Source organism: Oncorhynchus mykiss, chromosome 9 (assembly GCF_013265735.2).
Source record: "Oncorhynchus mykiss isolate Arlee chromosome 9, USDA_OmykA_1.1, whole genome shotgun sequence".
Lineage (NCBI taxonomy): Eukaryota > Metazoa > Chordata > Actinopteri > Salmoniformes > Salmonidae > Oncorhynchus > Oncorhynchus mykiss.
In genome coordinates this window covers 62216004-62228979 of record NC_048573.1, presented here as the reverse complement: position 1 = coordinate 62228979, position 12976 = coordinate 62216004, and the positions used below count along the sequence as shown (strand labels likewise).

Genomic DNA, 12976 nt, shown 5'->3' with positions numbered 1-12976 from the left:
CATGACAAACTCCCTGTGTGAGGATCTACTTTTTTGTAAATATGTCAGAGACAGAGCCACAGCTGAAGAGCTATTCAAAATGCTGGACTGCTTCCTGACTGAGAATGGGCTAAAGTGGGAACACTACATTGGTGTTTGCAGTGATGGTGCACAGACCATGGCAGGGATGAGAAAAGGACTTTGGGCACTCATCAAGAAGCCCTCATCTAATGCTGAGTGGACACACTGTGTTGTACACAGAGAAGCACTGGCTTCAAGACAACTTTCCTCTGAATTAAGGGAGGTTATGACTGACATTGTAGGTGTAGTCAATTTTCTGCTGTCTTCTCTGCTATCTGTGAGGAGATGGGAGCTGAACATCAAGCTGTGCTGTTTCACAGTGAAGCAAGGTGGCTGTCACGAGGAAAAGTATTGTCCTTAGTTTTTGAGCTCAGAGAGCAGATAAGAATGTTTTCGGAGCAGGAGCACAAGTATGGCCTCGCAGAAAAGTGTAGTGATGACAACTTCCTGGCAAAACTGGCCTACCTGAGTGACATATTTGGAAAGTTAAATTAACTAAATCTACAGCTTCAAGGGAAAGATAAACACCTCCCTCAGGTCACAGACAAGATCAGCTCTTTCACTCGAAAGCTTGCAATGTAGGGCAGGCGACTTGATGAAGGAAATACTGATTCATTCGAGAACCTGCATGAATTTGTTGACACTATGATGCCACCTCAGTGATTCCATATATTAAGGAGCATATTTCATCACTGATGGGATTCTTTAAAAAGTACTTCCCTGAAAACAGTTCCCAATATGACTGGGTGAGAGATCCTTTCAATGCACCAGCTCCAACAGGTTTCAGCTCTGCAGAGGAGGACCAGTTCATTGATATGACGTCTGACTCCACATTGAGACTGAGGTTCACATCACAGACACTGAGTGAATTCTGGCTGAGTGTAGAGAGGCAGTATCCACTCTTAGGGAAGAGGGCCATGGGCATTCTTCTTCCTTTTGCAACATCTTATCTTTGTGAGATTGGCTTCTCTGTTGTTGCTGCACTGAAGATCAAGTACAGGTCCCAGCTAAACATTGAGCAGGAGCTGAGAGTTGCAGTATCATGCTTCGAAAAACTGTGCTCTGCAAAACGTGCTCATTGTATCCATTAATCCTGACTTCCTCATTCTGATTTTAAAAAATCAGCACAAATTGTTTTATTCATTTTTGTTTTATAGGTGTGTTTCATATATTGTGCTCCTGAGTTAATGTTGCTGATCAATTTGAATTTATTATTATTTATTGATTATATTTTATTTTATTTTTCAGTATCAAATGGTCAAAAAATGTTTACAGTTTAAATAAGGCTTGAGGTTTTTTTTACATTTCAGGCAAATTGATGCACTTTAAGTCTTTTCTGTTACAGACTAAAAAACAATGTTAATAAAGTTATTCTTTGTTGTAAGTTGATCTATATTTCTTTATTTTTTATTTTTTTGTTTTCTTTAATGTTAATAAGGATACAATGTTATGCAGAGGTGTACTTATAACAATTTTATAGACAAGTTATACTATTTACAGTCGCAGCGGAGAGTTGGGCGGCGCAAAATTTTTACTTCTTCCTAGGGGGGGCGTAACAGAAAATAATTGAGAAGCACTGGCCTAGTGCAAGATGATCCACTCTGGTTGCTACAGTACAGCCTTGGTCTTTTAGCACATAAACACAGAGAGAGTTGTTTCTGTAAATACCCTTCACTCAGCACTTCATGAGACCTGCCTGCCTCTCCTCTCTCTCAGGCCCAGATGGCAGTCATTAACGTTCTGCTGCCAAGTCTGGAAGTCTTTGATTTGGAGAGCAGATTATATCTGTGGGAGCTCTACTGTGGTGGCAGTGCACACACATACCCAGGCATGCAGGCCAGGCAGACACCCCACAGACTGCCTGACAGCCCCTTCAGTTCCTTCCACACATAGGCTCAAAAGTAGTGCACTATGTAGGGAAAAGAGTGCCATTTGGAATGATAACTCTAGATGCAGGGGAGGAAGGAATCTAATGGAAGGAATGATATCCAGGGCTGGGAAGGGGATTGGGAAGGGATGTGGGTGTAAAGACATGCCTTCATTTATTTAGCTAACCTTTGGTGCTGTGTGCACCACACAGCCGCTGTCGCAGCAGCCGTAGCATGAGGAGCATGCAGCAGTGAGGCAGTGCGTGGGACCTTCTAGTTTCCCTGAGAGCCACTGTTTGAAGTGCTTCCTTTGTGAGTGTGCAGTTTGCAGTTCTGTCAGGAGAGCAGTTGAATAAAAAGGAAGTGCCTTTGGAATTGGGAGAGTTCCTGCCATATAACATCAGGGTCGAATCAGTCCCAGTTATGGAACCCATCCTCCAGAACACAAATATTTAGTGGAGACCATGGAATAGACAATAGGCCTATTTTTCATTAACAACATATATTGTGTAATCTAAAGAACAAATACAAGATCAACATGTAATTCAAATATATACATTATTATCACAATTTGGTGAATGTCACACTTCTCACAGACAGTGACAATGCAGTTGAACATAAAGTCTGTGTATGACACATGTATGACACATGATTGTTCCAAAAAACGATTTTCCTGAGGAAGGAAGCCCTGCTACAGTAAGGATTCTAAATACATGTGACCTATGAATGTTGGGAAATCCACCTCCGTTAAAGGACACACGACCTTTATTTACCATGCACTCCAAGGTTGTCCTATGATAAGCAATGACCATTTTTACGCATTTCTTTGAAACATGGCAAGAAAATGATGGATTATTAATATCAAGTAGCCTAGTCCAGCCCTGTGGAATTCCCTGCAATAATTGCCTTGCAATGGCAATATAGGCTAATTGAATTCAAATATGGAAAGATAAACAGCTATTTAACATATCTTATTTTCAATTGAAACTATTTGCAGTTTCAATGTATTTGGAGATTTTTAGAATCCTATAAATCGTCTTCCTCGATTGTGCGAATCGCTGAACAATTCAACAAGCGAAACACAACATATGCGCAAATTCATACCTGAACCGGGGTGAATCTTTCACACATTCTTCAAAGTCCACCGTCATTTTGGGTTGGATTTAGTCTTCAAGCTTAACGTATAAATGTCATTTCCAGAAAGTTATGAATAACAGAAAAGTGTAGCTATGTATTCCGTGCAGTGACAGTCTACTGTGCTACTTCACTGAAACGAGAGCCTGAAATATTTGAGGAGCTAGACCGCTGGAGAAATATTAGGGACTATCGTCAAACGTTCATTCTCAACAAGAAGCGCACTCAAATTTAGGGAGCGTATTATGCTTGAAATCACATGGCAAGCCGACTACAACACACATTTTTATGGAATATTTTGTGTCAATATCAATGAAACTACTTTATTTATAGTTATTAAGCCGTTACTGTACACTACTAGAGAGACAGTATGAGAGTGGGGCCTGCAGTTTGCCCTAACCCTAACAGTTGATGGACGCTGATCACACTGTCGTGTGTGTGTGCGCGCGCGCGTGTGTGTGTGTGTGTGTGTGTGTGTGTGTGTGTGTGTGTGTGTGTGTGTGTGTGTGTGTGTGTGTGTGTGTGTGTGTGTGTGTGTGTGTGTGTGTGTGTGTGTGTAAAGTCAGTATACTAGAGAGTGTATCTGAGAGTGTGAATTAAATGTTTTGAATTTTGAGTTTTCTTTCTTGTCTCTGTATTCACAGTCAGATGACCTTTGGCCCCTCCTCACAGCTGGCAGTCCTTGACTGAAGCACAGCTAAATTCCTCTTTTCCCCAGTGCCAATCTCTGGTGAGATCTGTCTGCAACACATTCACCAGGAAACCAGATTCTCACAGAGAAACATGATATTAAGAGGGAGTTCTGCCCTGGTGGCCCAATGTGATAACTGATGCAGAGAAGATGCTAACATCTGGGATGGCTCTGGTTCAATAATAAATTTAGGAGCTCTAGAGCTGTACATAAATATCCACTGTTAATCTGGAATTTAACACCCCTCAGTACAGTGGGTTGGTTTTGTCATCATCAAATCTGTTCTTTGACAACGTTGTCCACACACAGCTCATATCAGATTGTTGATTCTAAAGTGGCCTATCAACTAATGTGTAATGTCTGCTTCCAACTCACACCCTCAAACACTTAGATCCCCTAAACACAGCTCACTCTCCAGATCCCAATCACCTGAATTCTAATCACCTGTTCACACACCTGTATGTCATTATCACACACTATTTAGTTCAGTTCTTTGCACCCCATCACTGTGAGGTGTTGTTTGTTTTGTGACACACGGCTTTCAGGGCGCTGTATTTCATGTGTATGGTAGTTTTTGCCTGCCTCACTAACAACGCCTATTCCCTGCCTGTACTTTAGCCTATCAGATTTCCTGTTATCTACCTATTGCCTGATCTCCCAGACTACTTTACTAGCCTTTCCCTGCCTGTACTGTTGCCCTTTTGGACCCCCTGTGTATGACCTTCTGCCTGCCCCTGGACCCAGCTACCTGCCTCCTCCTGTGTATGACCTTCTGCCTGCCCCTGGAACCAGCTACCTGCTTCCTCCTGTGTATGACCTTCTGTCTGCCCCTGGACCCAGCTACCTGCTTCCTCCTGTGTATGACCTTCTGCCTGCCCCTGGACCCAGCTACCTGCTTCCTCCTGTGGTCCTTTGCAATAAACACCTGCTGCGCCCTGCGCTTGAAACCAGGCCTCTGTCTCCCCTTGTGTTCATTACATAATGATCTTTCAGCTTTACTTCTATTTCTGTGTGACACATTAATTAAACACTAACAAATATAATATATACCCAGGTAACATGATCTTCTGGGCATTAAACAGCAAATATTACATACACTGTATCAAAATACATTTACTCTTTCACTAACAACCTAAAGAACTTATTGGGAAGAAATGCTTATCAGGTGGATAAATTCATTTAAGATGAGAGAGAAATATCTGCCAGCTGTTCAATGAAAATACTGTAAATATAGAATACTGTATTTCAAGTGCATTATCCATTTCCCTCCACATCCCTCTAGGTAAGGCCAAAAATAGGATATTATTCATTCACAGGAAATGGGAAGGCCGGGGGGAGAAAGTGCTAGGGGTTTCACTGCAGGCTTTCATGGAACACTATTGTTCCTTCTTATTCCTGCTTTCAGAGGCTAGCTGTGCCCCTGAATAGGAATGATCTCACCCCCGCCCTAGTCCTTGCCTTGATACTCTGCTGAGGAAGAGATATCTTGACTAGCTGGATGAATTGCTCCTAGTCAAGACTTGGCCTGACTACCTTGGTTTAGTCATGGCGATGTAAGAATGAAGTCACGAGAACTGAATGAATCCCCCTTTTGTTTGGGGTGTGATAAGGGGTGTAGTAGTATAGGATGCATACATTCCTATCATGGGATAGACTCTAGAAACCATAACATTTCCTACAGTTTATTCAAGTGATGTGATTCAATGACACAACTGTTGACTCAACTTTGAAGACCATTTCATTTTAAAAGTCTGTTAAATTTGGCTCCTGTCAAATCAAATCTTATTAGTCACATGAGCCAAATACAACAGACCTTACAGTGAAATGCTTACTTATGAGCCCCTAACCATCGATGCAGTTTAAAAAAAATATGAGTAAGAATAAGAAATAAAAGTAACAAATAATTCAAGAGCAGCAGTAAAATTAAAATAGCAGGACTATACACAGGGGGGTACCGATACAGAGTCAATGTGCGGGGGTACCGGTAAGTTGAGGTAATATGTACATGTGGATAGAGTTATTAAAGTGACAATGCATCGATAACAACAGAGAGTAGCAGTGGTGTAAAAGGGGGGGGGGGGGGGGGGGGGGGGGGGCAATGTGAATAGTCTGAGTAGCCATTTGATTAGGTGTTCATGAGTCTTATGGCTTGGGGGTAGAAGCTGTTTAGAAGCCCCTTGGACCTAGACTTGGTGCTCCAGTACCGCTTGCCATGTGGTAGCAGAGAGAACAGTCTATGACTAGGGTGGATGGAGTCTCCTCTTTAGGGTCTTCCTCTGACACCGCCTGGTGTAGAGGTCCTGGATGGCAAGAAGCTTGGCCCCAGTGATGTACTGGGCTGTACACACTACCCTCTGTAGTGCCTTGCGGTCAGCGGCCGAGCAGTTGCCATACCAGGCAGTTATGCAACCAGTCAGGATGCTCTTGATGGTGCAGCTGTAGAACCTTTTGAGGATCTGAGGACCCATGCCAAGTCTTTTCAGTAGGTTTTGTTGTGCCGTCTTCACAACTGTCTTGGTGTGCTTGGACCATGTTAGTTTGTTGGTGATGTGGACACCAAGGAACTTGAAGCTCTCAACCTGCTCCACTACAGCCTGTCGATGAGAATGGGGGTGTGCTCGGGTGAGGTTTATCGTTTATTCAAATATTTAATCCGAAATAGAACGACGTTGAGATTAAAGTAATTATTATTGTGCTCATTATTTTGAGTTATGCTCTTAAAATGATATTTAATTATACACAACAATATAATGTATATCATCATCATTAAATAACCAGAAATACATGTATCTTTCACCCTCTTTGATGCCTGGAATGTTACTGAAATCCATTATTGGTTTGTACTGTAAGGGTTGTTTCAAGAGAATAATCAGATACTGTTGATGTTGTGGACTATTCCTGACAGTACAGTTTTGGACCTGGTTACAAGAACAGATGGGAAACCCCCTCCATCCCCACCAGGGAGAATCCAACACAGCCAGGGTCAGTTGGCCACTGGCAGGAATCACAGGCCAGATGTACTGTAGTCTACCTGGCCAAACACAGCACGACGGCTGGCACACGCACAGACCGTCACAATGAACTGCTGATAGGTCATAGAATCAGGAAGTAGCTCTCTACCTCATCCCACCCTCTCCTCCAGCCTCCCTTGCCTCTCTGCTGCACCATTGCCTAGCAACACTCTGTCTTTCCCACCAGCCCCAAGAAGAGCACTGCCTCTATCAGTGTAATTTTACCACAACCACGGGACACTAGGGCTAAGAGAGATTTTGTGTAGCTGGTCATTTGATGGTAACTACATACGTTCTTTCTTATACCAAGAGATGTATGATGTACTAAGTAGAATATTTGAAAGTTTAATAATGAATAAGTTTGAAAAGTGGGCTGAGCGCTCATAAGTGCTTAGTATGGAATTTCTGCTTTCAGATGAGGGTCAGAAATCATACATATTTACCAATGGTGTGAGGAGACAATCGTTGTGGAGACATAACGTGTGTGCGTGCACATGTGTGTGTATGTGTCGGATTGAGGGGTTGGAGACTAGCAGCTGAGTATAGCCTGCAGCTTGTCTTGTCCTACTTTCCCCAGAAAAACAAAGTGCATCACAACCTCCAGACAGACATTCACCTTCCAAGTCATACCTCATTGGTTCTCAGAATAATTTAAATGAACGGCAGTCAGAGACAAAGATTTTTAGAACAATTACATTGATCTTGGAATCTACACAGTAAAGCACTCGTTGTCTCATGTTTAACAGTTTCCTGGGTAATTGGCTTAATGCTCATCTCAACTCCACTCCACTCACTCTGTCATCTCAAGGCAGTTCACTTGTATTATTCATGGGCTGTTCATTTAATAGTTTTATTTTCCTCTCTGAAAATAACTATACAGTACTTTTCAGTTGTTCAAGGGACAATTGAAGCATGGAATCCAACATGCCTAGTTTATTGAAAGTCTTTTAGCATTTTGTACTTCCTGGTCAAAGCAGCTGTGTGCATTTGAAATGAGTTAGTTAGTTAGTTAGCTCAGAAGTAGAAGGGAAGAGTACATATATAAGGAAACATTATGTACAATATAATGAATGATGCTCAGTAACTATGAGTTCATGTCCTAAGAATGTCCCAGAAATCCTACTTTCAACCATATATATGCTGTATCTATGTCCTTCCACGAAGCTACAGTTGAAGTCGGAAGTTTACATACACTTAGGTTGAAGTCATTAAAACTCGCTTTTCAACCACTCCACACATTTCTTGTTAACAAACTATAGTTTTGGCAAGTCGGTTAGGACATCTACTTTGTGCATGACACAAGTATTTTTTCAAACAATTGTTTACAGACAGATTATTTCACTTATAATTCACTGTATCACAATTCCAGTGGGTCAGAAGTTTACATACACTAAATTGACTGTACCTTTAAACAGCTTGGAAATTTTCAGAAAATGATTATGGCTTTAGAAGCTTCTGATAGGCTAATTGAGATAATTTGAGTCAATTGGAGGTCTACCTGTGGACGCATTTCAAGGCCTACCAAACTCAGTGCCTCTTTGCTTTGAACGTACTTTGGTGCGAAAAGTGCAAATCAATCCCAGAACAACAGCAAAGGACCTTGTGAAGATGCTGGAGGAAACATGTAGAAAAGTATCTATATCCACAGTAAAATTAGTCCTATATCAACATAACCTGAAAGTCTGCTCCGCAAGGAAGAAGCCACTGCTCCAAAACCGCCATAAAAAACCCAAAGCATACTTCCAAAGTTGTGGCAAAATGGCTTAAGGACAACAAAGTCAAGATATTGGAGTGGCCATCACAAAGCCCTGACCTCAATCCTATAGAAAATTTGTGGGCAGAACTGAAAAAGCGTGTGCAAGCAAGGAGGCCTACAAACCTGACTCAGTTAGACCAGCTCTGTCAGGAGGAATGGGCCAAAATTCACCCAACTTATTGTGGGAAGCTTGTGGAAGGCTACCCGAAACGTTTGACCCAATTTAAACAATTTAAAGGCAATGCTACCAAATACTAATTGAGTGTATGTAAACTTGTGACCAACTGGGAATGTGATGAAAGAAATAAAAGCAGAAATAAATCATTCTCTCTATTATTATTCCGACATTTCACATTCTTAAAATAAAATGGTGATCCTAACTGATGTAAAACAGGGAATTTTTTACAAGGATTAAATGTCAGGAATTGTGAAAAACTGAGTTTAAATGTATTTGGCTAAGGTGTATGTAAACATCCGACTTCAACTGTATGTCCTTGTATCTATAGTCATCTTATTTTTTGGGAAAACTTACCCTCCGAAGTCATTCATAAAAACAACATTTCAAAGACCTGTCACTTGTGGATTGATATGGATCTATCTTATGAATATTTGATCAGTTGAAAGTACTATCCTTTGTACCTGGTCCAGCTCTTCTGACTGTGACCCCAACTAATGTTAGCCAGCCTTAGCTTCAGAAGGATACTGCTCTTGTTGTCTTGCGTTCAAAATCAGTAGCCCATTGATTATGACAGCTCTGTTTTTGACTTTGAAACTACTTCCCCTGCAGCACAGGGACCTTGTCTAAAGCAAAGAGGATTTGCTTGCCTGGCATTGGTTGTCAGTTGAGACGCCTTAAGTAATTAAGCTTACCTAGGCTAACACACAATGGAGCCAAGGTCAAAACTTTTAATGACTTTTACTACTGCAGACATTTAGGCTTGCCTTTCCATAGGCTACTTTTCGAGGGTTGACAAACTGAAAGGGACTCAACAAAGTTGTGGTTAGTGCCTGGTTCTCTCCCTGGGTCTATATACAGTAAATTACTGTAAATTACTTACTCTTCAACATTTGACAATTGATTTGTATTAACTTTTTACTAGTTTACAGTTTTGGTAGAAGTAGTTTGTACAAACTCTACTCAATCTTACTATGTCATGTCAGTTCATTGCAACACCAAAGAAATGTGATAGTTGTATGTATGGTTTTCATCTCACACAATAGACACTACCAACAAAGTCAAAGTTGTTAGGATGAAAACATTTAGTCTGATGTTACCCAGTCCCTGACTGTACGTGTTCGCCTTGACTTCAGGCTCTCTGTTGGCTTGCTTACTGTAGCCAATGCAGAGTCGGCATGTCACACACAAACTGCAGAGAGAAGAAACGGCGGGAGCAGTTGGGCTGAAAGATTTACGAGACTTGGTAATCAACGTCAACAGGACCACTGAATAAATCATAGCTGCTGTTAGCATGCTGTCTAAGTGCCTCTGGCAGGTTCCATACTTCATGGATAAAGAATACAGCATCATGCTAGCTTGACCTACAGAGAGCAAGAGGGCATGACACGTCTTAGACAAATGTCGTAAATATAAATAATGTAATGATGTTAATCAATACAATTTGCATGATTGATAACATGCTCACTCAGGTTATTTCTCAAATGTACTTGGATGCTTAATCCATAGTAAATACTTTCAGTAATCATAATTTTACAATAAATGCATTGGGCTATGATGATAAATAATGAACTATCACAAAGGAAGCTCCTCCCACTAGAACAGCTCAGTTAATTATCTGTAGCATCCTCAGTGACTTCATTAAGTTGTAGACCTAGCTTGATTCTGTTGGTTGTCAGAGGTAATGTGAAACTACAACTGGTGCTGATGATGAACCGACGGGATACCCTGGTGATCATCTTTGGAGAGATTCTCTCTGTTATGCAAGTAGTAGAGTCAATTCAAACATCTGGCATGCAATGGTGCCTTGATCCTTCACACTACTGCACACTTGATACTACAGAGGAACGCAGCAGTTTTGACAGTTGGTGGACAGTTCAAAGGGCACATTTGGAAACTGAAAGAGTGACTGTCATTAGTCATTTATGAAAGATAGAGGCTGTTTACACAGCACCAATGAACTATGAGAGGAAAATGAACCCAGACCTTCAATATCTTGGTGGTTCTTCATTTTTCACATTCTCTTTCCCTCTGTAGGAGATAACGACTGTTAGGTAAAAAGCTGACATCATGGGGAATTTTTTTTATACAGTGCCTTGCGAAAGTATTCGGCACCCTTGAACTTTGCGACCTTTTGCCACATTTCAGGCTTCAAACATAAAGATATAAAACTGTATTTTTTTGTGAAGAATCAACAACAAGTGGGACACAATCATGAAGTGGAACGACATTTATTGGATATTTCAAACTTTTTTAACAAATCAAAAACTGAAAAATTGGGCGTGCAAAATTATTCAGCCCCTTTTACTTTCAGTGCAGCAAACTCTCTCCAGAAGTTCAGTGAGGATCTCTGAATGATCCAATGTTGACCTAAATGACTAATGATGATAAATACAATCCACCTGTGTGTAATCAAGTCTCCGTATAAATGCACCTGCACTGTGATAGTCTCAGAGGTCCGTTAAAAGCGCAGAGAGCATCATGAAGAACAAGGAACACACCAGGCAGGACCGAGATATTGTTGTGAAGAAGTTTAAAGCCGGATTTGGATACAAAAAGATTTCCCAAGCTTTAAACATCCCAAGGAGCACTGTGCAAGCGATAATATTGAAATGGAAGGAGTATCAGACCACTGCAAATCTACCAAGACCTGGCCGTCCCTCTAAACTTTCAGCTCATACAAGGAGAAGACTGATCAGAGATGCAGCCAAGAGGCCCATGATCACTCTGGATGAACTGCAGAGATCTACAGCCGAGGTGGGAGACTCTGTCCATAGGACAACAATCAGTCATATATTGCACAAATCTGGCCTTTATGGAAGAGTGGCAAGAAGAAAGCCATTTCTTAAAGATATCCTGTCACGAATCCCGTTTCCTGAGTCTGTTTTTGTCTATGTTCTGTCCTGGAGAGTTTTTCCGGCGTCCTGGAACGCACCCTGTCTGGTTGCCGGGCAATGTAGCCAGTTGGGGTTTCTGATTACCCGCACCTGTATCCCATCAGCTATCTGCACACCTGGTCCTGATCATCATCTCTCCTCTTTATAAGCCCGGACCTGACATCCATTCCCTGCCGGATCGTTAGCCATGAACAGTATGTTGTGCCAGAGTATCAGCCTCAAGTTGGATAGAAGTTGTTTTGTTGTTTGTTACGTATTGCTTGCCTTGAACTTACCTCTGTTTGTTCTGTCTTCAGTTACTCACCCGGATCATTTACCCCATTCCCGCCTGGTCGTCAGAAGATTCCGCTTCCCCATTGGATCCACCTATTTACTCCCATCAACTCATCACCGCTACCCGCTACACCACCTGGATATATCTACCCATTCACTTGTAAATAAATACTCACCTTTTTCCTACTCTCCTTGTCCTGGTCTGCTTCTGGGTTCGACTTTGAAGAATCGTGACATATCCATAAAAAGTGTTGTTTAAAGTTTGCCACAAGCCACCTGGGAGACACACCAAACATGTGATAGAAGGTGCTCTGGTCAGATGAAACCAAAATTGAACTTTTTGGCAACAATGCAAAACGTTATGTTTGGCGTAAAAGCAACACAGCTTAACACACCATCCCCTCTGTCAAACATGGTGGTGGCAGCATCATAGTTTGGGCCTGCTTTTCTTCAGCAGGGACAGGGAAGATGGTTAAAATTGATGGGAAGATGGATGGAGCCAAATACAGGACCATTCTGGAAGAAAACCTGATGGAGTCTGCAAAAGACCTGAGACTGGGACGGAGATTTGTCTTCCAACAAGACAATGATCCAAAACATAAAGCAAAATCTACAATGGAATGGTTCTAAAATAAACATATCCAGGTGTTAGACTGGCCAAGTCAAAGTCCAGACCTGATTCCAATCGAGAATCTGTGGAAAGAACTGAAAACTGCTGTTCACAAATGCTCTCCATCCAACCTCACTGAGCTCGAGCTGTTTTGCAAGGAGGAATGGGAAAAAATGTCAGTCTCTCGATGTGCAAAACTGATAGACATACCCCAAGCGACTTACAGCTGTAATCGCAGCGCTACAAAGTATTAACTTAAGGGGGCTGAATAATTTTGCACGCCCAATTTTTCAGTTTTTGATTTAAAAAAGTTTGAAATATCCAATAAATGTCGTTCCACTTCATGATTGTGTCCCACTTGTTGATTCTTCACAAAAAAAATATTGTTTTATATCTTTGTTTGAAGCCTGAAATGTGGCAAAAGGTCGCAAAGTTCAAGGGGGCCGAATACTTTCGCAAGGCACTGTATATATAAATATATACACTTTTATTTAACCAGGT

The 12976-nt window shown here is 41.5% G+C and overlaps 1 protein-coding gene across 3 annotated transcripts in view; it reads right to left on the bottom strand.

The window, feature by feature from the left end:
* Nucleotides 1-3196, bottom strand: part of LOC110532593 (arf-GAP with coiled-coil, ANK repeat and PH domain-containing protein 3) — a 97900-nt gene extending 94704 nt beyond the window's left edge. For all 3 annotated transcript variants that reach the window (XM_036988610.1, XM_036988611.1, XM_036988612.1), the window contains exon 1: nucleotides 3033-3196. In XM_036988610.1, the coding sequence (XP_036844505.1) occupies nucleotides 3033-3079 (47 nt within the window). In that variant the 5' untranslated portion in view covers nucleotides 3080-3196. The remainder of the gene's footprint in view (nucleotides 1-3032) is intronic.
* Between the last annotated feature and the right edge of the window lie 9780 nt (nucleotides 3197-12976).